At 31.8% G+C, this 24,211-nt stretch overlaps 2 protein-coding genes across 3 annotated transcripts; one reads left to right on the top strand and one right to left on the bottom strand.

Moving 5' to 3' along the window:
• Positions 1-203: 203 nt before the first annotated feature.
• Positions 204-12,473, bottom strand: LOC134709980 (nuclear exosome regulator NRDE2-like). The gene is made up of 10 exons (XM_063570110.1): positions 12,353-12,473; positions 10,615-10,687; positions 9,852-9,895; positions 9,178-9,304; positions 7,210-8,147; positions 5,989-6,243; positions 2,936-4,330; positions 1,864-1,988; positions 1,508-1,579; positions 204-396 (listed from the first exon to the last, which is right to left on the bottom strand). The coding sequence occupies exons 1-10, from the start codon at positions 12,405-12,407 to the stop codon at positions 253-255; spliced, it is 3,228 nt and encodes a 1,075-aa protein (XP_063426180.1). The 5' UTR covers positions 12,408-12,473; the 3' UTR covers positions 204-252.
• A 1-nt stretch (position 12,474) lies between these two features.
• LOC134709981 (complex I intermediate-associated protein 30, mitochondrial-like) lies at positions 12,475-23,151 on the top strand. 2 transcript variants are annotated; one of them, XM_063570111.1, is made up of 4 exons: positions 12,475-12,577; positions 17,568-18,047; positions 20,703-20,888; positions 22,912-23,151. In XM_063570111.1, the coding sequence occupies exons 2-4, from the start codon at positions 17,592-17,594 to the stop codon at positions 23,128-23,130; spliced, it is 861 nt and encodes a 286-aa protein (XP_063426181.1). In that variant the 5' UTR covers positions 12,475-12,577; positions 17,568-17,591; the 3' UTR covers positions 23,131-23,151. The 2 variants fall into 2 exon arrangements, with proteins under 2 accessions (XP_063426181.1, XP_063426182.1); XM_063570112.1 differs by having other exon boundaries at positions 12,572-12,687.
• Positions 23,152-24,211: the final 1,060 nt, after the last annotated feature.

A 24,211-nucleotide genomic window follows, 5' to 3' on the forward strand; every position in this document is an offset into this window, starting at 1 on the left:
AGAGTTGTCTCATTGGCAATCATACCACTTCTTTTATGTATAAATGTAAATACTAAGGGATACTAAGGGATGTTTATTGAAATGCTCACCTGGTGCAGAAAATTGGTACAGTTAATGTTATTTTGGGGTGATCATTGGGGTAGGCGGACCATAAAAATAAAGAACTGAATTATGAATGATGTTTTCTAGGAAAGAATACAGCAATTAGTACAATTAATTTATTAATCAGCCAAAGTTTTCTGATCTTTAAAGTTAATTATTATCCGTGACATCTTCCATTAAGATATCGACCTCTTCCAGTGGGATCTGCAGTCTGATTTCCTTCTCTGTCATCAGGTCCACAATCTCATCTAATTTATCTTTAGTAAACAGTGACACAGCATCTAAATATAGGGCCTAGAAAGATAAAAATATATAAATAACATCTACACTTAAATTCTACATGCCTATGAACACTCAGGTGTATGTTGCACTCTAGATGCCTTTTTCAATTTTTTGGTTGTGATGCTTACTCATTGTTGTACACCCACAACTATTTTATTTCTTTCTCAAACAGGAGAAAGAGGCCACCATAAACTTGTAATGAGATTTAAGTCTCTGCTCCAATTGGCAGTAAAGTAATCTTGAAACAATAATGGGCAAAAAAGCCATTTTTTTCAGCTTCAGATTTAAACAAGTGCATTGGGTATTTCTGTAATTTAAATAAGCCATATCATTATGTTTCCTCTAATTTGAGATCCTTTATAATTTTTCCTTAATAATGTAAATATCACCAAATAATCAGAGGGGCACTAGCTGTCAAATTCGTGGTCACCAATATAACTCAAATTCTCATATTTGATTTATAATAATGTAAAACATTTCTCCAAACTACCAAAAGTCTAAAATAAACAGTTTACAGAGCATGGGGTAGATAATATGTAGGTTCGTTTCATGTGTATCTTAGTCCAGACACCATCTAATTAACTATCGATTTGACCAGATGACCATATAAGGGATGTAAACATAAATATAAAGATATGTATAGATTAAACCAACACGTGCAATTGGATTTTTTTAGGTCTTTGAGTTTATTTTATAGATTTAAAATAGATGTTTCTCATTGTTTTTAACCGTATAGGAATGATTTTATGGATCGAATCAGTAATCAAATGATTTACCATAGTTTCACTTTCATTGTTGACACTCTTTTTCTTTAAATAACCAGAACAGGTACAATGCATGTGTTGTCAATCTCTAGCAAGGGGTTAAATTGAAGTTCACATGAATACGGATTTAATGAGGTCGACTAATTCACTTGCTAGTGAATGAGTAATTATCAATGTTTCTTCGCTTAATTTGACAAAATTGAACCATTTTGGCTGCTAAAAGCAAATTATTATTTCACTATTTCACTTTCATTATTGATTGAACAAAAAAAAAATCTTACTTTAGTTTTTTTATATCTCATAGCTAGTGCCCCTTTAAGTACTTTTACATTAATTTTTTATGCTGATTAGATACTAACCTTTGACCAAGGGCATGACTGAAGAGCTCTGTAGAATATACCCTTTGCTCTAGTAAGGTTACCAAACTGTACCTAATAATATAAAAAATTAATAATATCATCCAATACTATTTTCAACAATCATAACGTTCAATTACTATTATAAAAACATGAGATGGTACTTCCCCATGTCAGATTTTGTATCCTATTTCACTGAACTCTAGTTTGATTTTTAAAGTATCAAATTCATATAATATTCTGTTAAATTCAAATGTGAGACGTCAAAGCATCTTCAGCATTTCTATTTGGTTAAATTTGAACGATCATATTACTTTAATAAATAAACTTAAGAATCAATGATGTATAAATATAAATACCTCAGAATGAAGATATAGCCTCCACACCAATGGACACTGACAGACAGATGTATTTCCTAGCGCCCTCTCTAGGTATGATCTGATACGATTGATCAATCCACCTGCAGATGACACAGTTACCTCCCCTGTAAAATTAAAATGTCATTAATATCATGAATCAAGTTTATCAATGTTTGACATGTTTTCCTTTTCATTCAGTCAAAACAGTATAAATGTGTTTGATAACTGCATATTTGGCAATTCCTTTAATTCTAAAGTCATGACAGTTGTGTTTTCTAGTTTTTTTTAAGGTGGTACATACCTAGCACTACAGGGAGATAACTCTGTAAAATCAGCAAAAAGGTTTTAATGACATTGTGTTGTTAAGGGAATATTAAGCTTTTCAATGATCAAAATAAGTGATTGTCAAACTGCTATATAACCAGTGTAATTTTTCTGATTATTAATAAACAGCTGGTTCAAATTTTTTGAAATTTTTATACTTTTGTCAAAGGGTCAAGTAAATTCTTTGTCAAAATTTTAAGAAAATTAAACAAACTAAATTAATTTTAGTTTAGGTGTTAGGTAACACCTTAATGTCCAGGCCTCACAGTCATAAAACTTTTGAGCATGATTTTTGTTCTCAGACTCGAAAATCAACCAATCATATTGCTGGATTTCATGTTTCGAAGATTTTTGTGATCGGAGCACTGAGCAAATTTTATGCCTTCAAGGCCTTATCTATTTTTATAGAGTAAATAAGTAGAGTTATTAGAACTGAAAAAGTAAAATTAATTTTCATATACATGTATGTAGTATGCAGTGTTTAATTTAACAAAACTGATGCATTATAAATATACTTGTTTACTAGTACTACTAATTACATTTATTAGTAATTTGTTTACTCCTATGCTATAAATGGTGTTTAAATCCCTGGCAGGAAAACTAACAACCCTGGTCAAATAATATTTGGTTTTGAGCACACCTATTACATACAATGTGCATTGCCCAATACAACCCAGTGTTCACAATTGTAAGTAAAGAAAAAAACAAAAGATGTGTAAATACAATCATGACATGTAAAAGTACATACCTGTATATAACTGTTTATCTATAGCTGACTGTCTACACAGTATGGAATACACAGCAAATATCACAGGAATCGGTGAATCTACGGATCTAATGGTATGGCTGAAATATCGGTCTAGTCTTCCAGAAATGTACATTTTTAATTCAATATCAATAAATACTTGTAAAAAAAATGGATTCTCTGGAAAAATCTTCATGGCATGTTGTACGATCTGCCGTAAAGATGACAATGGCGTTATATTTACAGCCATGTGGTGTTTTGATAATCTAATGGAAAAGTAAAAGAGGTCTTCCATCACATTTTTCATTTTCTCTTTTATGTTCTCCTCAATTTTCTCCTCTTTTATGAATTCCTGTAGATGATTGACTGCATCTTCTACCACTACTGAAGCCATCTCAAGCTCATACTTCCCAAAACTATATTCAAACAATGAAAGCAGTTTAAAAGTATCACTGATGTATTTGAGCTCACTTTTTGACAGATCTTGCACCTTGTTAATTGTTGTCATACTTTCCATGCTGCTATCACATAAACTTTCCAATTTTTTCCTCCATCGCAGAACAGAAATGGCAGATATGTCCACATCAGATTTTACATATTTTGTATCTTCAATGAAGCATACCAAAACATTTTGTGCCTTACCAAGATCACATGTTATTGTAGCCTCTTTTTCATCTGAGGTTATTCCTAAATATAGCTCGGTAAGCATGCGGTAAAGTTTTATTTTACTATGTTTCTGTGTATCATCAGTAACCAATGACAAAGCAGTCTCTATGACAACAATAGCCTCATTATGGTAACCACATTTGCATAAAATATCACAATAAGCACTCCATACACTTAAATTACTTCTGCAGTGATCTTCTTTTAACATGCCTTTGACAAATTTCTTAAATTTACTTATTTTCTTACTTTCATTTTGACATAACTGAAAGTGAAGGTACATTTTGTGTAAAATAAATGTTGTTTTATCTTCACCATCAAATTTCTCTATCATTTGATCCAAAAAACACTTTATAATTTCTAGCTTCATTTCAGAATTAGTCATGTAATCTTGAACCAGGATTATTTCTGTATTATTTATAATTCTTTGTAAGTTATCGATTGAACACGGAGGTAAAACAGATTGGCTTTCAATTCCAGCATTTAGAAATTGGAGGAAAGATGTCACCAAGAGGAAATGGAGGGATGATGGGAAAAACATCAGTATGCTGTTGATGTCATCAAACAAGACGAGACGATCCAAGTCTTCACAATCCTCTTCTGTCTCATCCTTTGATAAATCTGGTCTCCATGGTAACCAATGAGCTGATTGTCTCGTTATTTCTATTTCCTTCCAAATTTTCCATTTAAGTTGTTCTTTTTTCACTATACTTTGTTCAATGTCATCCAAATTTGCTGAAGCAGACAAATATATACATGTCACCTATACATATCATGAATATGTACTATATCATGTATTACATGATATAGTACATAATCATGATATGATTCACTTTTTTACATATAAATATAACAAATTATGTTGCATGTAAATATTTTAGACAGTAACCAGATGCTCCGCAGGGCGCAGCTTTATACGTCCGCAGAGGTTGAACCCTGAACGGTTGGGGCAAGTATGGACACAACATTCAAGCTGGATTCAGCTCTAAATTTGGATTGTGATTTAATAGTTGACACAGCATAGGTTTCTGACACAGAATTCAAGAATTCAATTTTTGTTTTAATCAAACTTAGTTTAATTTTGGACCCTTTGGACTTTAATGTAGACCAATTTTAAAACAGGACCAAAAATTAAGAATCTACATACACATTTAGATTTGGCATATATAAGAATCTACATACACATTTAGATTTGGCATATCAAAGAACCCCAATTATTCAATTTTTGATGAAATCAAACTTACTTTAATTTTGGACCCTTTGGACCTTAATTTAGACCAATTAGAAAACGGGACCAAAAATTAAGAATGTACATACAGTTAGATTCGGCATATCAAAGAACCCTAATTATTCAATTTTTGATGAAATCAAACAAAGTTTAATGTTGGACCATTTAGCCCCTTATTCCTAAACTGTTGGGACCAAAACATATATTTTTGCGGTCGTATAAAACCAGTAAACTAAGATGTTTCATATTCATGATATTGTGAATATTGTGTAAAGAATAATATTTTACATTATATCCAAAGTTATATCAGAATCTTATTAATTTATAAAATAAGGAGATGTGGTATGATTGTCAATGATACAACTATCCACTTGATTTCCAATTGGATTACTAATGTGAAAACTATTCATGTCATGTCCTGGAATATTAATGCAAAACTTTCTCTGGGCTATTTTTATTTGAATGTTTATCCCACTAATTCTTTAGTCCCCTACCAACGAAGTTGAGGTTTGCACACTATCTATCCTGTCTTTCCATAAGTCAGTCTGGCAAATCAGTTCTTCACACTTTTCTGCTTGCTTAGCAATAATAATTTATCATAATAAGTTACAGTTCAGATTTGAATTTTGTTCCAGTCTGATGATTTTGTGCAGAGTTATGGCTCTTGGACTTAAAAAAATCACTAAAATAATCAGTTTTCACACTTTTTTCCATCATGCTTGAAGATATTGATTTGAAAATTAGTATATAGTTTATCATGACAAATTACAGATCAAGCTCGAATTTTGTTCTAGTCTGATGTCCTCTGATGATTTTATGCAGAGTAATGGCTCTTTTACTTTTGAATTATCAGTTTTAACACTTTTTTTTGTCAAGCTTGAAGATATTGACTTGATATTTGTTATATAGTTTTCACAATTACAAGTTATAGATCAAGTTAGTATTTTGTTCCAATACAATGATATTTTAAACGGTTAGGGACTATGAATTGCCAAGCAATACTCACGAAATGCTTGTTCACAATAGCTAATTTTTGAAGTCACTGTTCAAGTAGAATAGATAAAATATTGTTGTTGTATTGATTTGATCAAATTTAGCTGGTTTAGAAATTACAGTTGAATAATTAAACCTGTTACAAAATTCAACACATGTTAAATATTCTTACTATTTTCTGTAGCCTGTGATTCAGGTACTACCTCTTTATTTGTGTACCAGTAACTCCAACCTTTGGCGCCACTTTCTCCAACTCTTGCCACTCCACTGTCCCAGAAGCTTTCAAACAGGTACATGCTTTCTTCATGCATGCCTTGTACTGAAGAGGGACAAAACAGATTATACTCTATCTGGGCCTGGAAACTGGCCACAGCTTTCTCTATCTGACCAGCTTGTTTAAGGAAGTAACAATATTGTATGAACACATCTGAAATAAAATGTTATTAAATGTTAAAATTCATAAACAAATTATACTCTATCAGGGCCTGGAAACTTGCTACAGCTTTCTCTATCTGGCCAGCTTGTTTCAGGAAGTAACAATATTGTATGAACACATCTGAAATAAAATGTTATTAAATGTTAAAATTCATAAACAAATTATACTCTATCTGGGCCTGGAAACTGGCCACAGCTTTCTCTATCTGGCCAGCTTGTTTCAGGAAGTAACAATATTGTATGAACACATCTGAAATAAAATGTTTTTATATGATAAAATTCATAACATGTTTGTTTGTTTTCACCGTAGCTGTGAAAACTCTGTTTTAAAGATAACTGTTTAAGAATTTATTCATGTAAATTGTATGGTTTTATCAACAATTTCTTGATAAAGAATGTAAAAAGTTGCCAACAACCAATCAATCATCATTCACATTTTCTAAATTGGTTTTCTCTGTTATATTTATTTGAAGGCCACAACCACTAGACAAAGGGGACATTTAGGTTTATTTTTGTCAGTCTGTACAAGATTCCAAAAAATCAACACAAAACATTTTGTTTTTGGCAGGGTAATATTAAACTGCTTTATTAGACAAATATTTTAAGAACAGCTATTGAAATGTAGGTCTGTTTAGATGTAGGAAACAGTCAAATACTTCATTTGGCTGAACAGTATTTCTAGTATCTTTTTTTTGGGTACCACCAAATTTCTTCCACATTCAGTCAGGGGTTTTTACATCTTAAAACTAGTGAATTTTTATGAGATTGTAAAAATAAATTACTTATACAAGTTATTTTTTTCAGAAATTTAAAGGGAGAGTATTCAAACATTATAAGTAACTTATATATAGGTATATAATTATTTACTTCTTCAAGTACATAAATATAACTTGTACAAGTAGTACTCTTGACTGACATGTCACCTATAACATTTATTAGATTAAGGAACATTTCTTACCTAAAACTTCCTGATGAAGGTTTTTGTTGACAGTATGAGTGTGTAATTTCCCATCCATATATCCATGCAGTTTATTAAAGCAATCATGGTAAACTTTACAGACTTTTGATACTGTAAATTTGGATACACAACTCTGATGGAAAAGTAAATACTGTTGCCATAGCAACATATTTGTTGGGTGGATGAACAATAATTGCTCCATTTCCTTGGAGACAATATCAGGTGACATAGTTCCCTTACATAAGTCTAAATATTTCATTTTAAGTTTAATGCATGCTGGATTAGCTTCCATGGCTTTCTTTATGATAGAAATTTTCTTTTCTAAGATGTTATTTTCTTTTATTTTTCTATTGCTGGAATCTTCTAAAACCACTTTATCTTGGAAATCTACAAATTCTAGCCATAGAGTGACATCATTCGGACTCTCTCTAGTTTTTCTGTTGAATTCTGCTATAGTTTTGTACAAAATAGCATTCTCTTGAGTAACCTCAGGTTCATCATTAACACTTTCTTTTCCTTTTCCTTGAATATATAATGATGTGGCATCGTCCATTAATCGTTCACGAATATCACTTTTTTCATTTAGCACGGCAGTGTCTTTCACGCTGATGACATCTAGCTGTTCCTCTCTTATTTGAACTTGAGGTAATAACCTTTGCACTGGAATACTCAGATAAAGTTTACGACTTTCTTTACTGCAGTATCTATTAAAATCTGTCTTTTTCGATTGTTTATTTTCTTTCATCATCACCTTACGTGCAAATGATGAACCAATACAGTCATGCAGGTTTCCATGGTACTTGGCCACATGACCTTTATACAGAGACCCATAATTCCATGTATTAATGTCTGACTTTCTGTCTAGTCTATAAGCATCTTTAGAATCTAAATCTGGAATTTCTTCAATGAATACCTTGTTTCCCTTAAATAAAACTTCTCTGAAAAAAAAGAGATATCTATTTTATCCCTTTTAATGTCATGTTTAACAATACCTCCAAAAAAACTAAGAATGTTCTTACTAGAATGTTATAATTAATTAATCATCACTTACACTTATTTTTTCAAGATTCTAAGTGAATGAAACAGCAAATATATCATGGGAATTTTTCATAATTTTGACATGCTGTGTGCACCAATGCAGAATTTTGAGAAAGTCCAGCAATAACAAATAAAATGTAGATTGTCAGGATGTCAAAAATAATTTCTCTATAATAAGTCTATACAAAGTTGAGTGACTCCCTATGTCTGCATATTCAATATCTGAATGAGCTGACTTCCATTAAAATCAAAAGTGACAAAAGTAACGAAGATTTTACTGTCCACCTATCAAACTTACCATAACAATCTGTCTAGATCTTTAACCAAATAAACAATTTCAAATGTGAATCTTTTCAACAAAATGTGTAAATAATTATTTTTTTTAAAATATTTTTAGGGCTGTTTCTTACAAATACAGAATATTTGTTTTGTTTAATTCAATATTTTCAAACTTTGCCATTTAAGGGGAGATAATTCAAATATATTTTTTTTCTATAAAAGAATGTGATATGTATTTAATACAATGGAGCTTTTCCTTAGTGAAATGTGTTATGTCTTTCATCATCATGTTATAAATATGTTATAAATATAACTATTTTATTTAGTGAAAACTGGAAAGAAAACAAGTCTTGTGATCCGTTTTTTTTGCTGAAAGCACATATGAGATAATGAGAGCTATTTTGATATTTTATCTTTAAATTCTATTGTTTAGTTTTCTTATTAATCACACAAAATATGAGTTTCTATGCAGTTTAATCACCAGTAGCTTGACCCATATGTTTTATCATGTTTTAAAAAAGAATGATATAAACTACATTTTGGCAAATTTTTTTTTTTTTTTTTTTATGGATTTCAATTTAGACCATTCACCTTAAAAAGTAGTGCATGCGTCTTTGGTGAATTAAAGTTATTCAATATTGTTTTAAATACCTGACAGTGTTGACAAGAGTATTTTTTCTTTCAGGTGATGTCACCTTTGATTTCTTCTTTTTCTTTTTATGCTTCTTTTTCTCCTTCTTTTTCTTTTTGTGATATTCCTGTACTGGGGATTCTGAAGCTTCAATAAATAAAATTAAAACATTTCTTACAAGAGTTATATCATTATATACCTACAAAATATAATGGAGCTTTTCCTGAAATCACAATAGCTATTCTTGCATTTTTTTTTCATGCAATCATATAAGTTGTGGTAATGAATGCATGCAATAGACCAATCAAATAAAAAGGTCCTTGTATCCTCTTTCATAAATGGTAATTAATCTCTCTATAAAATCCTATTTAATCCACCTTTTTCTAGATGTACTGATACATTATGAAAGTCAGGAATATGACAGTTGTATTCAAGTAGTTGTGTTTGAGCTTTTGATTTTGCTATTTGATAAGGAATTTTCTGATTGAATTTTCCTTAGAGTTCAGTATTTTTGTTGTTTTACTCTTTACTATATAGCTATGTATCATGTTTATACTTATACTTATAACTAGCTATATGTTATTTTTTAAAATAAGCTAATCATTAAACAAAGTATTAACATTAACAAATCCTAAGATGATACATTAACATGTGACTAACAATCTTTTCTCACTGATTCCTTAAAAACTAATACCTGAAGACGATCTTTCTGTAATCTTCTCAATATCATCTTCATTCCTAAAAGAATAAAATAAGACTTATATTTTCTATTCATTTAATGATAGAACTGCGAGCAGTTAACAGGAAGTTTTATCATGTTTATAGCAAATTTCAGCAAGTTCTGATTTGTTCTTCAATAGACCATTTTCATATTAATGAATTTTGACTTCAAAATTTATATTTTTTCAGTTGGTTATGCAACCTTTTCTGTGGTAGAACATCCTGAAAATTGGTCAAGCAAGAGCAACATAAACAAGTTAGCTCAAGATTTTAATCGGTACAATTTTGAGAGAACGTTAACTGTTTAATACTTTCTATACATGCATGACATAATTCTATAAATGACTAAATCATCTGAAAACATATATGAATATAAGGATATACATGTATAAATAACTGATGTTGAAAAAATTGTACGAACAAAATAATGTTCAACAAATGGAATATATGTGCAAAATAATTTAAATATTAAGCAACATTTACTACAAACAAACACAAAAAAAAAAAAAACACAAAAAAACACATATCACACTTACATGTATGAAAAGAAAAGGAGGGGTATATTCCAAAAGCTTAATTAGCTCCTTGTATAAAAATGAAAAATAAGTCATATTTTTTGCTATTGATAATTTAGTATCTGTGTAAACAAATTTCTTCAATCCTTTGAAAAATATTAGTAGCCACTAAATTAAAGGAATTCAGACAAAACATATAAAAGACATGCATAATTAATTTACCCAGTTGGCTGTTGATTAATTTGACTTGCTAACTCAGATTGGAAACTTCCAAGAGATAACCAATCCAAACTCTCTGAAATTGAAAAATCAAAAACATAATTATTTTCATCATTTTTATTATCATGATTATGGTTTCAAAGACAAAAACAATGAAAAATAGTGGAAAACTATTAATTTAAGGGAAATAATTCCTTACAAAAGTCAATAAATGGTTATTTTTGTGATTCTAACGTACATGTATTACTGATAGTTTTTCTGTGTATAGCATGTAAAGTACATTGTATTTATCTCAAAGTTTTCAAGAAAATTAAAAAAAAGTGGTATATCAACTTTAAAAGTCATTGTAGAGATGAATTTTCAATAGCATATTATAATTTAATTAAAAAGATAAAATCGATTACATTCGAAGCAATTAAAAATGTTGAATCCCACGTGGGACTAAAGTAGGATTATGCCGCATAAACTTAAAACCAGTTTTCTATGAGTGTACTTGTCTTCAGAAGATTTACAGAAGAAAACATGAATAAATATATTGTTTACTATCCGTCTGTCATACAAGTGAGAGGTTTAGCACTATAAAACCAGGTTCAATCCACTATTATCTACATTTGAGAATGTCTGTACCATTCATTAATCTGTGCAGTCCCCCATTTGCCAAGTAAGTCAAATGATGGACTGGAGCTGTGCCGGCGGGGATTATTTTCCCTGGTATCGCCACAGAAGCCGGATTGGTTCAGGCCAGATGAACCAAAAGCAAATGGGACCCCCTCCCTTTTTTTATACATTTATTTCTTATTATTTTTTTTTTTTTATACTTTATCATGTTTATACTCGCTTGTATGTTCTTTGGTTATCTTACAAAATTACTCTTTTTCTTGGGCCCACCAGAAGCGTTGAGTATTGGTAAAGTTTGACAGATCAACGTAGAATGTATATGTAGATGTACCAAGTCAGGAATATGACATTTGTTATTCTTTTGTTTGATGTGTTTTATCATTTGATTTTACCATTTGATTATGGACTGTCGGAGTGTCCGTTTTGAATTTTCAACAGAGTTCAGTATTTTTGTTATTTTACTTTTTTGATCTACATGTATAGTGACTCGCTCAAACTGAGAAACAATATACCTAACTGGACATGAATCTTATAGACTTTTCAGTATAAAATTGTTAAAATCCCAAACTTCCAGGGACTTAAACATGTTAAATGTAAGATTGATGGATTTTGGAAGCGTCTTACTGCAAAATCATTGAGAATGTTCAATGAATCAACCACATTATTACAAATCTTCAACAAATAAGTTTTATTTTTATTATATAAAATTACCAGTACATTACCATTACAAGCATGACAAGTGTGAATAATTTGATTTATAGTGCTTTATATTGGTATATGAAATTCACAGTTACTAAGAAGGCACTAAGAATGCCATCAGTGATATTTTTTTATTGCTTCTCAGAAGCAGTGGCAGATCCAAGAAGGGGGGGAGGACATCCCCCCTTTTTTTTAAGGAAGATCAATGCGTTTGAATGGAACACCCCATCGTTATCCTGTGTTGGGGCCCCCTTTTTCAAATGACTGATTCAATCCCTGGATTGAGAATTGAGGAAAGTATGACAATGATCTGATAAGCTTAACTTAGCCTATAGATGGGCTTTTTTTTAAACTTTAAAGGAAATTTATGAAGCTGTATGATATCTCTCCAGATTATTTAGCACTTAAAATAAAAACCACATACGTCTGTCTTTGCTGTCATTATCTTCTGTTTTAATTACTTTAGCAGAAGGAAACATTGAGAAATTTCAAGAAAATAATAAAACGTCTAAATTTTGATCAAAGTCAGTTTATTTCTTGAAATTTCAAAACAGTAAATTTCCTCGCAATCAAACATTAATTTGAGAAAGATTATGAATTCTAATCTACGAAGCTGAAAACGGTTTGACGATGAAATGACATTGTACATGTAGGTATCTCAACTTTTTGTAGTTCTGAAGACTTCTGAAAACTTATCATCTATTTGCATGATAGATATGTTGTAATGAACAAAAGAGATTTAAAACAACATCCCAAATAGTAAGACAAATTACCACACATCAGGTTTATAAACAAAAAGGAGAAAATCCTTAAATGGACCTAGAAACTAAGATACTTTTAGAGCACTCTATAATAGATGTTTAGTTTACAAACTTCTTTGTTGTTGATCTGCACATTTCCTATTATTATTGGAAAATCATGATTGTTGTTATAAATTGCTTTGGTGTCAGTAAAACATCCAAGATTTTAAAAGAAAAACACAAAAGATAATGTTTTTTTAACAGCTTGGTCCCTCTGAAACAATAAAATATAGCAATACACTATTAAAACTAAAACATGATCAAATTTATTCATCACACAAAAAAAAAACGTAGTCAGAATCTCACTTTTATATTTTGAAACAAGTCAATGAAACAAAGTTATAGCAATACACTAAACCAAAATATGATAAGAGTTATTCAACACAAAATGAAACGTTGACAGAATCCCAATTTCTTTTGTAGAAAGAATTAATTTTTGTTTAACAATACACTATCCAAAATATGATTAGGATTTGTTCAACACAAACAAAAATGCTGTCTCACTTTATTTTGAGACAATATGATAACAAATATAAGAATACACTTGCCAAAACTTGATTACAAAGCTATGGTTATTAAACACAAAACCAATCAAAATTGGGCAAGAACATGAAGGTTGCAAACGGACTTTGGGTGGGAAAGTGAAATGGGGCGAACATGAGTGGGTGTGAACGTGAAAGGGCGCGAACGGACCTGGATTCAGCTAAGGAAGTACTTCTTTACTTTAGCTCAGACTGTTAACACAGAGGTCCCAGGTTTGAGTTCTGGTGGAGACCAGCAGTTTTGTAATGTTATTCATGCTCTCCAGTCATGCCAGTTAAATTGGCCCCCAACTATATAAAATAAAAAAAACATAATAGTTAGAGAGGAATTGAGCTTTTCACAGTTAGTCTGGCTACATCGGATAGGGGGCAAGACTTTCATAATGGAGATAAATATGGTGTGAAAAATACGAGAAAACATCATTAAAACAGAGCAGTTGTTGGAAACACACATAGGATTTCTCATACTTTCATACTATTTCCACCTTTTTCTTTCACCTTTGGAAGTCTGTGCGGCTTTTCCAGAGAATCTGCACTGCTTTAACTTAATTGATGTCATACAACATCATTTTTAGGTAAAGATTGCATGAAATGCAATCAAAACCTTAAAGGCAGTCAGATCTCAGACATAAATAAGTCTGAATCTGCTTTTGACTCATAGAGGTCTAAATTTGTAAGTTTTAGGATTTTTCTTCCTTTAATGCAAGACAAAATACGACTTTAATAAGTCAAATATTGTTAAGCAAGAAATAATTGACCAGAACCAAAAATTTGCAAATGTCGACTCCTACAAGTCGATAAATTACCAAAATTGGTTAACTTCAAGACCCACACATATTTATAAAAAGGTCATGCATCAAAATCAAATAATGACTACATTGAAAGATAAAATTGGGAATGGAAATGGTGAATGTGTCAAAGAGACACAACCTGGCCATAGAAAAAAACACAACAGCAGAAGGTCACCAACAGGTCTTCAATGTAGCGATAAATTCCCACACCCTGAGGTGCTTTGTCTTCTAAAGAAAAATATGAATGAGAGTCTAAAAAATTGGAGATAATGAACAGAACAGAACAGAACAGAACATATTTTATTTCCAATTAAGGGCCCACAAGGGGCATACAGAGCATACATGAATAAGGAAAAAGAATATTAATTTGATAGATATATAGATACAAACATTATTTTACATACAGTAACAATACAATTACTAACTCATATTTACTTTAATAAATGTTAATTAACCTTACAATGCAACCACAAAGAGCCACACTTAATGAGGTAAAACATCTGTGTTAAGTAAGAATGTTCAATTAGATAATTAAATATAGATAGCTCAAGTCCTTGTGAACTCTCAGACAGGTTTTTGCTGTCATCATGGTCAATGGTGGTGTACTTTGGCCACCAATTAAAATTAAGTTTTTTCATCAACAGAAATAGACCTAAACAAGTCTGTTATTTTCTGACATAGATTAGTCTAAAATTGAAAACTATTTTTTATAATAAATAGTACATGTTTTGACTTCTTTAAGTCAAATACAGAAATCGACCTGTTTATGTATGAGCTCTGACTGATAGGACTGACTTGCTATCTAAATGTTCCAAGGCTTATCACTACCTTTTTTGATACACAAAATATAGTGCATTGATCACAACATTATATACATCCTATCCATCAACCTTGTCAAAAAATTTTTTTCTCTTGATAAAATTTTATTCAAATATGTACAATGAAACATTCACCAGACAGTACCTGGTGTCAAATTGTCAAAAATTTATCAATGTAGTTTATGTTCAGATATTCAAGGCACGCAATGATGTTAGACTTGTCAAGAAAATTACATAACTTTTTCAAGGTGCAGGAATTTGATCAGGGGCGTAGCTAGAAAGAAATGATGTGCAAGCACGTACCGCCGAGCGGTGCGAGGCGAAAAAATTTTGGGACCCTTTTATGCAGATTTTTTTTTCTCTCGGTTTTCAGTCATAGGACGGTTAAAAGAGTAGCTACTTGTAGATAGGTCCTATAAACAATTTATGAAAGAAAAAAATAATAATTCTTATGAATAGATTAAATCGATTCATGGTTAATTGAATACATAAACTACACACATTTTGTGATACAGAATTTACTCAAAATTGTCCAAAATCTGCTCTTCGGGTCGAGGCAGAAACGAACTTCTCAGTAGTTGTCGTTTGTTTTAATATGTAATTTATACGTGTTTCTCGTTTCTCGTTTTTTTTTTTATAAAGACTATAAAGTAGACCGTTGGTTATCTCGTTTGAATGGTTTCACACTCGTAATTTTGAGGCCCTTTGTAGCTTGTTATTCTGTGTGAGCCAAGGCTCCGTGTTGAAGGCCGTACTTTGACCTTTAATGGTTTAATTTTACAAATTGTTATTTGGATAGAGAGTTGTCTCGTTGGCACTCACACCACATCTTCCTATATCTATTCTCAATACAACTTTATTCAATATTCACACTGAAATTCCGATGAAAATGCAGTAATGCTAGCGATGATAACCTGTCATTTTTCATTGGTGATCGTAATTTTTTTTTTAACAGACGTAGTACACTGATAGCTCTCCACGGAAGCACTCGCGAAATGTTATAAACCATCGTTCGAGTTCGTCATCGAGCGACCTCCCAATTGAATCCGTCAGAATTACATGCCAGGTCAGTTTCGTATGTCTGAAGACAATGTCAAGATTTGGTCGTTTGTTATATTTTCTAGTAGGGGTCGAATTTAAGCTTTTTAGTGTACTGGCCAGCCGAACCAGTGGACTCAAAATCTACTGGTCCGGCTTAAAATTTACTGGTCCTGCAAAAATGACATTCATTGGAAATTCCTACACAACTGTTATACGAGGGAGCAGATACGGCGCAAAGAAGCGATTTTCTGATAAAACCAGACGCGACCCCAATTTCCAGTTCCATTATCATCTGGTCTATAAATGCATAATATAATGAGACTTTTCAATACTATTTCGTTTTCGCCTTGGCATATTTTCAACGATATCGAAGGATTCAGATAAACTCTAATGCCGATTGTTACAATTGCAATTCATTCCAAACAGATAAACCGTACTATGAAAAATGTGCTCCGATACTACATGTCTTAGACTGAGTATAACAAATTCAAATGTTGTATACGATACAAGTTACTGTCCGATTTTGTCATGATCTCCAATTAAACTCGTATTTCGAAACCAGATACCGTTATTTAATGACATTTTATGAATTAAAAGTGACAATATATGTGTTTCCTTTAAACATTTAATTTATAAATTTTATTTTGCATTTTTTTTTTTGCATGCCGAATCCATGTGCACGCAACTGCGTGTTAGCGTATACGGAGCTACGCGCCTGTTGATATCTAATATAAAAATATAAATTATGTCATTGTTAACTTAGCTTTCATAAAAGTCTTGTAAGAATCAGGCATCATTTGAATTCAAACGTCAGATATTTAGTCAAATATGTGTGTAATAACAATATGTTAGTTTCCATGGGGAGATAACCTTAAACATTTTTCTTTTGAATAAAGACTTTGAAAGAAAAAATGATTATCTCCCCATGGAAACTTCCTAGAAACATGTTGTAATTTCACACTTATTTTACTGAATACATGGAATATGAGATGTTTTCATTCACATATTGTCTGATTCTTATGAATATAGAAGACTTTTCGAAAGAAAAAATACATGAAAGCTTAGTTTGGGACATTTTTATAGCAATTCAAAATTACAACATTTTACCTTTAGCATGACAATGACTATAAAATATGTACATACAAACTGTTAGACTGATTTTTCACAACAACATTAAAGTGGAATTAAAGTCTTATAGGATTGTAAGTATGTTTTATTTTATCACCTTGCACTTTCATGACTTGCCTGTGGTTTTCTACAGCAGTTCGTTCAAATTTATGACCAGTTGATGATCATGAACAGTTTGGTTTTATCAAACAAATTGCAATTAGGTCAGAATTTTGAATAACTTTCAAAAGGAGGAGAGCAACACTAACAGTCAAGGCACAGTAACATTTTCAAACTTAAAATGCCATGAAAAAGGATCCTTCACCAATGTTAAGCACATGGGAAACAAGGCTTCACACCCAAGGCATATGATGTACAGAAAGGTACAAGTAGAGATTTCATTTACAGTTCACATGGTTTAAAATCTAATGAAAAATAAGTCCATTTTGTTTGTCCATTGCACCACCTAAAATCTAGAAGTTCATCAACAAAATGTTTGTTTAAACTGATATTTAAACACATCTATATTTTTTTCTTCAGATTATAGCTGATTGTTGATAAAGGATGTCAGTCCTGACAAGACAGATTTTACAGCTGTGTTCTAGATGTCACACTCCATTGATTACATCAGTAAATTTTATTCATGAGATAGACCGCAAAGGAGGATATAACCACAGGGTTGAACGTCCTGTCAAGGAAAGGTTAAAAGAAGGGTATGAAATTTTCAAAAAAGACATCAAAGTTTTCGGTGAAGAAATGAAAGACAAATGGAGAGAAGATAGGATGCTAATAGCAAATCATAATGATTATGAATATTTTTGGAAATTTGATGGTGCTAAAACTTTAGAACCCTGGGTTGTTACATCTGACAGAGACAATTTAGAAGGCTTCAGCAAGGCTGAGATGGCCCTTAGTAAAAATAACAAGGCCTTATTTCATGGGTATATATCTCAAAGACTTCCTAAAGATGGCGTCCTTACAAGTACAGGCTACGCTAATATGAGGTCACCTCTCAAAACGGTAGGTTACATTTACATTTTCAGGTGAAATTGTTTGTTCATGCGTTTGAGTTAGACAGATGCAACACTCAACATAGAAAGTTATATAATTTTATTTCTCTAATTCTTCGTCAATTTATTCCTTTCTGCACCCATTGTATAAACAAAATTTAATCAACATGTGGTTGGTTTGATCTCAGTACTTCATTGGTTAAAATCCGATTGTGACGTCGAATTTTCTTGCTTTCCTATGAATTTCCTATTGTGACGTCATGAAAAAAGGCGACCATGCCTGACGACGTCACATAGAAAGAACACATCTTTTTGCAGATCATTCGAAAAGAAGGAAAAAGGTTGCATGCATAATGTTAGAAACTCATTAGAGAAACAGATTCCACCACCAAATCTCATGTAATACGATATTTATCCACTCTCGACAGTTAAATTATCAATTTAAATGTCTCGAGTGGATAAATATCATATTACACTCGATGCAGTGATAGAATCTATATATAACATATATTATATTATAACAGGCTTTCATTTATATATAACAACTTTCTTATTTGAAAGTTTATATTAGGAATTATCTCCCTTTTTTCTCTTCTGGGAACAACAAAATAGTTTTTTTGTGTTGATAGAGAAATTCAATTATTTAATTATGCAAACAGTACTCCACAGAATTCTCAATCGATATTTTCCACTTTAAAATTCAATCCTCATCTTTGCACCTTGCATATTAACAGAACATTTGATTTATGTGTAAATTTGATTTTTAATTTTTATACGCCCACAAAAATTGAAAATTTTTTGGTAGTATATTGGTATCACATTGGCGTCATCGTCGTCCGAAGACATTTGTTTTTCGCACTCTATGAAATTTAAACACAAGGTTTATGACCATAAAAGGAAGGTTGGGATTGATTTTGGGTGTTTTGGTCCCAACAGTTTAGGAATTAGGGGCCCAAATAAGCATTTTTTCTTGGTTTTCGCACAATAAATTTAGTATAAGTAAACAGAAATCTATGAAATTTTCACATAAGGTCTATGACCACAAAAGGAAGGTTGGGATTGATTTTGGGAGTTTTAGTCCCAACAGTTTAGGAATTAGGGGCCAAAAAAAGGTCCTAAAATAAGCATTTTTTTTGGTTTTTGCACAATAACTTTAGTATAAGTTAATAGAATTCTATGAAATTTTAACACAAGGTTTATGACCACAAAAAGAATGTTTGGATTTGATATGCCAAATCTAACCATGTATTCAGATTCTTAATTGTTGGTCCTGTTTTCAAATTGGTCTAAATTAAGGTCCAAAGGGTCCAAAATTAAAGTTAGCTTTAACAAAAATTTAATTCTTGGGGTTCTTTGATATGCTTAATCTAAACATGTACTTAGATTTTTGATTATGAGCCCAGTTTTCATGTTGGTCTAAATCGGGATCCGAAATTATTATATTAAGTATTGTGCAATAGCAAGAAATTTTCAATTGCACAGTATTACGCAATAGCAAGAAATCTTCAATTGCACAGTATTGTGCAATAGCAAGAAATCTTCAATTGCACAGTATTGCCCAATAGCAAGAAATATGTAATTGCACAATATTGCGCATCATAAAAAAAAATGAATATATAGGGTTCTTCAATATGCTGAATCTAACCATGTCATGCATGTTTTTTGATTTTTAATATCTGGGTTGGTTATCAAATTGGTCCACAATGAGGTCTAAAGGGTCTAAAATTGAGCATTATTTGATTTCATCAAAAATTGAATTCTTGGGGTTCTTTGATATGCTGAATCTAACCATGTATTTAGGGAATTTCTCGCTACATTGAAGACCTGTTGGTGACCTTCTGCTGTTATTTTTTTATTTGGTCGGGTTGTTGTCTCTTTGACACATTTCCTATTTCCATTTTCAATTTTATTTAGATTTGGGATATTGAACCATAATACATGTAGGTAAATGTCCAATTTAAAATTTTAAGTTTTTAAGTTTAAGTTCTTAGACCACATTCATTCTGTGTCAGAAACCTATGTTGTATCAACTATTAGATTACAATCCAAATTCAGAGCTGTATCAAGCTTAAATGTTGTGTCCATACTTGCCCTAACTGTTCAGGGTTTGGCCTCTGTGATCATATAAAGCTGCGCCCTGCAGAGCATCTTGTTGAATATTATCAGTGCCAGAAAATAAGTTAATTAAAAAAAAAATTAAATATACTGCCTCATTATAAATTGCCAAAATAAAGAGGTTGAAGTTAAACATTACCTTTGTAGTTGATTTTTCATAGTAAAAACTTAAGGTGCTACCCAACACTTTAACTAAAATTAATTTGGTTCGTTTAATTTTCTTAAAATTTTGACAAAGTATTTACTTTGACCCTTAGACAAAAATATAAAAAATTCAAAAAAATTGAACCAACCGTTTTCTCAGAAAAATTACACCGGTTATATAGCAGTTTGACAAACACTTATTTTGATCATTGAGAAGCTTAATATTCCCTTAAGAACGCAACGTAATCAAAACGTTTAGCTGATTTTACAGAGTAATCTCCCTGTAGTGTTAGGTACTACCTTAAGTCTGTTGATCATGGAAGTTCATTCCTGTAAAATACCTGTACAATATATGCTAACAATATTCATGAAATATGTAATGATAAATATATTTCATTTTTTTTAGAGATCATTTCAAAGACAAGAACCGTATGATTGGAGTATGTTTACACATCTGATATTGCGTGTAAGGGGAGATGGACGCCCATATCAGTTGTGTATATTGATGCACCGATACTTTGATGTTCAGTGGTTTGACATGTATAACTACACATTGTTTACTAGAGGTGGCCCTTACTGGCAGATAGCTAAAGTAAGTTCAAACTCCATATTGCAAAAGGTTAACAATTACTTGCGTGTTTGGTTAAGTTGAAGGTTTAAATGATTAGGATTTAGAAGACAAATGTTGGCTTGTTTGTGTCAGTTGAAAGTAAGCTAACGATTGAAATTTTCAAGCTTTTTGGTAAAGACAAGCCAAGAAAACTTTTAAGATTTTTTTCCTTATACAAAGAGTGCTTCAACATTTCAAACAATTGTCAAAAAGAAGTGATTGCACTGCAGATGTTAAAACTGCTAACATTCTACAACACATGTAATTGCAGACTGAATATAAATTATAATTACATACCCTTCCATAAACAGAAAAAGTGTGACATAAATTTTCTTGTAAGATAATTTTGACTATTGAAAACTATTGACAAGCAGCATGAATGGCATGTGTCTCCATGGCAGATGTTAATATTGTTTACTATTGCTACAACTCAACACTGTAAAGCTTCAGAACCAAATATAAAATCATTCCTATTCGAAGAAGCCAAGTTTGAAGGAAGTTTTCTATCTCAGATCTAATGAGGCTGTTTTGCAGTTTTACACTAAATGCAAGAAGTTTGAAGCCAAAATACAGAGTGCTATATAATGTATTTGGTTAATATGTGATACCATTTGATTTTCAAATTTAATGGGCCCAAGAATGTGGTGTTATAATATCATATCTTCTGCTTGTTTTAAATAGATCAAACAAGATGTGGTATGAGTGCCAATGAGACAATTCTCCATCAAAGTCTCAATTTGTAAAGCAGTGTAGGACACAGCCGGTCGCCTGGTCGCCAAATGCGACCAAAACCTTGATTGGGCGATTAGAAACTGTAAAAAGATAGATAGTTACTGACCCAAAAATATATCTTTGGGCGAGTGCATTATTATTCTCAAAATCGTAATTACTCCTTTAAATAACACGCCCCAACTTCCGAATAATCATTTTCGGAAATCTTCTGGTCACATTGTTAAAACGTACAAGTTGAGGAGGTGTTCCATAATTGGAAGGATATACATATAGAAGAAGAATAAGTGCAATGCATAGAATATTAACATGGCGGATGACAAACACGTCATGCGTGATATTGCATGTTTAGTGGGTCAAATAAGGCTTTACTGGCAATGGTGGTCGCTAAACAAATTGTGTTTAATAAAAGATAACTACAGTCATTGACTGTAAAATCTTGTCTGACCCACTAAACCAAACAAGGATAAGGGAATTTTTAAAAAGAACTCCAAACATGGATACAACTGAGCTGTCAAAATATTTTTTATACAAACCTCCAAGGACAGAAACAAGTGATAAGAAAATATAACGTTTATAAAATGTCTTTTGATTTTGTTTTGCACTGACATTTTGTACTGAAATACAAACTTTTGAAATGACTGACCGGATAAAATATCGGGTAAATTCCCAGTACTAATCTTCAGCGATGGGCACGACATCACTATGCAACCGAAACGGTAATGGAACTTCCCTTCTCGCTTCTCTCATGGAATGAGAGGTCACTTTTTCCTCTTCAAAACCCTATATTGATCTATATTAGGCACTGGACAGTGATGTTTCATTAATTCAGTGATAATGAAGACTGGGAATGTGTTTTTTAGGGTTATGTGTCGGCAAGGTTTGATTGAAGAATTAAGAACATCAATTTATATTGATTTTTTTCATTTGTTATGGCTCAACTCGGAAAAAAAATTGAGTAAAATAATTGGGCTTCCAATTGGAATTTTGGGTCTGTGAAGTAATTTTTTTACTGGCCCAATTTTTTTTTCTCGCAAAGTCAATGTACAGTCTTCAACACAGAGCCTTGCCTCACACAAAACAGCAAGCTATACCAATCTAATCTATTTAAAAACAAGAAACGAGAAACTGCTAAGAACCACGTTTACAAACAACAACTACTGAACATCATTCTATTTCCTGTTTGAATGTTTGAATGATAGTATATGTACATGTATATATATACAATTTATTATGTTTATAGATCTAGACTTATGTCAAATCTTTTTTTTTTCAGATTCCTTTCTCAAAGTTTTATTTGTCTCATAAAGGTAGAATATTAGACGACCAGAGGAAGATTGACTTAGATAATGTGCGTAATTTTGGAATAACTCTTGCCGATAGTGTTGAAGGACCGTTTCAGTTAGAAGTGGATTATATTGGGTTAATCAATGATGAAAGTCATGCAGAAGAGTTTGCATATGAATTGTATCGTCATGAATTTATTACGTTGTGATTAAATTTTATTTTAACTTTATTGATGTTTTATGACATTTTGATGACCGTTCTTGTCTGTTCGTTTTTGATGTGTTTGGACTTTTGATTTTGCCTTTTGATTTTTGATTTTCCTTTTTGAATTCTCCCTGGAGTTCAGTATTTTTGTGTTTTTAGCTCACCTGGCCCGAAGGGCCAAGTGAGCTTTTCCCATCACTTTGCGTCCGTCGTCTGTCGTCGTCCGTCGTCGTCCGTCGTCGTTAACTTTTACAAAAATCTTCTCCTCTGAAACTACTGGGCCAAATCAAACCAAACTTGGCCACAATCATCATTGGGGTATCTAGTTTAAAAAATGTGTGGCGTGACCCGGTCAACCAACCAAGATGGCCGCCACGGCTAAAAATAGAACATAGGGGTAAAATGCAGTTTTTGGCTTATAACTCAAAAACCAAAGCATTTTGAGAAAATCTGACATGGGATAAAAATGTTTATCAGGTCAAGAACTTTTATCTGCCCTGAAATTTTCAGATGAATCAGTCAATCGGTTGTTGGGTTGCTGCTCCTGAATTGGTAATTTTGAGGAAATTTTGCTGTTTTTGGTTATTATCTTGAATATTATTATAGATAGAGATAAATTGTTAACAGCAATAATGTTCAGCAAAGTAAGATCTACAAATAAGTCAACATGACCAAAATGGTCAGTTGACCCCTTTAGGAGTTATTGCCCTTTATAGTCAATCTTTAACCATTTTTCATAAATCTAAGTAATCTTTTACAAAATCTCCACTGAAACTACTAGGCCACAATCATCTTTGGGGTATCTAGTTTGAAAAATGTGTCCGATGACCTGGCCATTCAACCAAGATGGCCGCCACGGCTAAAAATAGAACATAGGGGTAAAATGCAGTTTTTTGCTTATAACTATGAAACCAAAGCATCTAGAGCAAATCTGACAAGAAGTTAAATTGTTAATCAAGTCAATATCTATCTGCCCTGAATTTTTCAGATGAATTGGACAACTGGTTGTTGGGTTGCTGCCCTCCAATTGGTAATTTTTAAAGAAATTTTGCCGTTTTTGGTTATCTTGAATACTATTATAGATA

The sequence above is a fragment of the Mytilus trossulus genome, chromosome 3 (assembly GCF_036588685.1).
Source record: "Mytilus trossulus isolate FHL-02 chromosome 3, PNRI_Mtr1.1.1.hap1, whole genome shotgun sequence".
NCBI classification, from domain to species: Eukaryota; Metazoa; Mollusca; class Bivalvia; order Mytilida; family Mytilidae; genus Mytilus; species Mytilus trossulus.

Coding starts and splice junctions, on each gene's coding strand:
- LOC134709981 (XM_063570111.1), top strand. CDS start 17,592: ATGTCAGTCCTGACAAGACAGATTTTACAGCTGTGTTCTAGATGTCAC. Junction 18,048..20,702: donor TGAGGTCACCTCTCAAAACG/GTAGGTTACATT, acceptor CATTTTTTTTAG/AGATCATTTCAAAGACAAGA. Junction 20,889..22,911: donor CTTACTGGCAGATAGCTAAA/GTAAGTTCAAAC, acceptor TTTTTTTTTCAG/ATTCCTTTCTCAAAGTTTTA.
- LOC134709980 (XM_063570110.1), bottom strand. CDS start 12,407: ATGTTTCCTTCTGCTAAAGTAATTAAAACAGAAGATAATGACAGCAAA. Junction 10,688..12,352: donor TAATGACAGCAAAGACAGAC/GTATGTGGTTTT, acceptor TTTCAATTTCAG/AGAGTTTGGATTGGTTATCT. Junction 9,305..9,851: donor TACAGAAAGATCGTCTTCAG/GTATTAGTTTTT, acceptor TATTTATTGAAG/CTTCAGAATCCCCAGTACAG.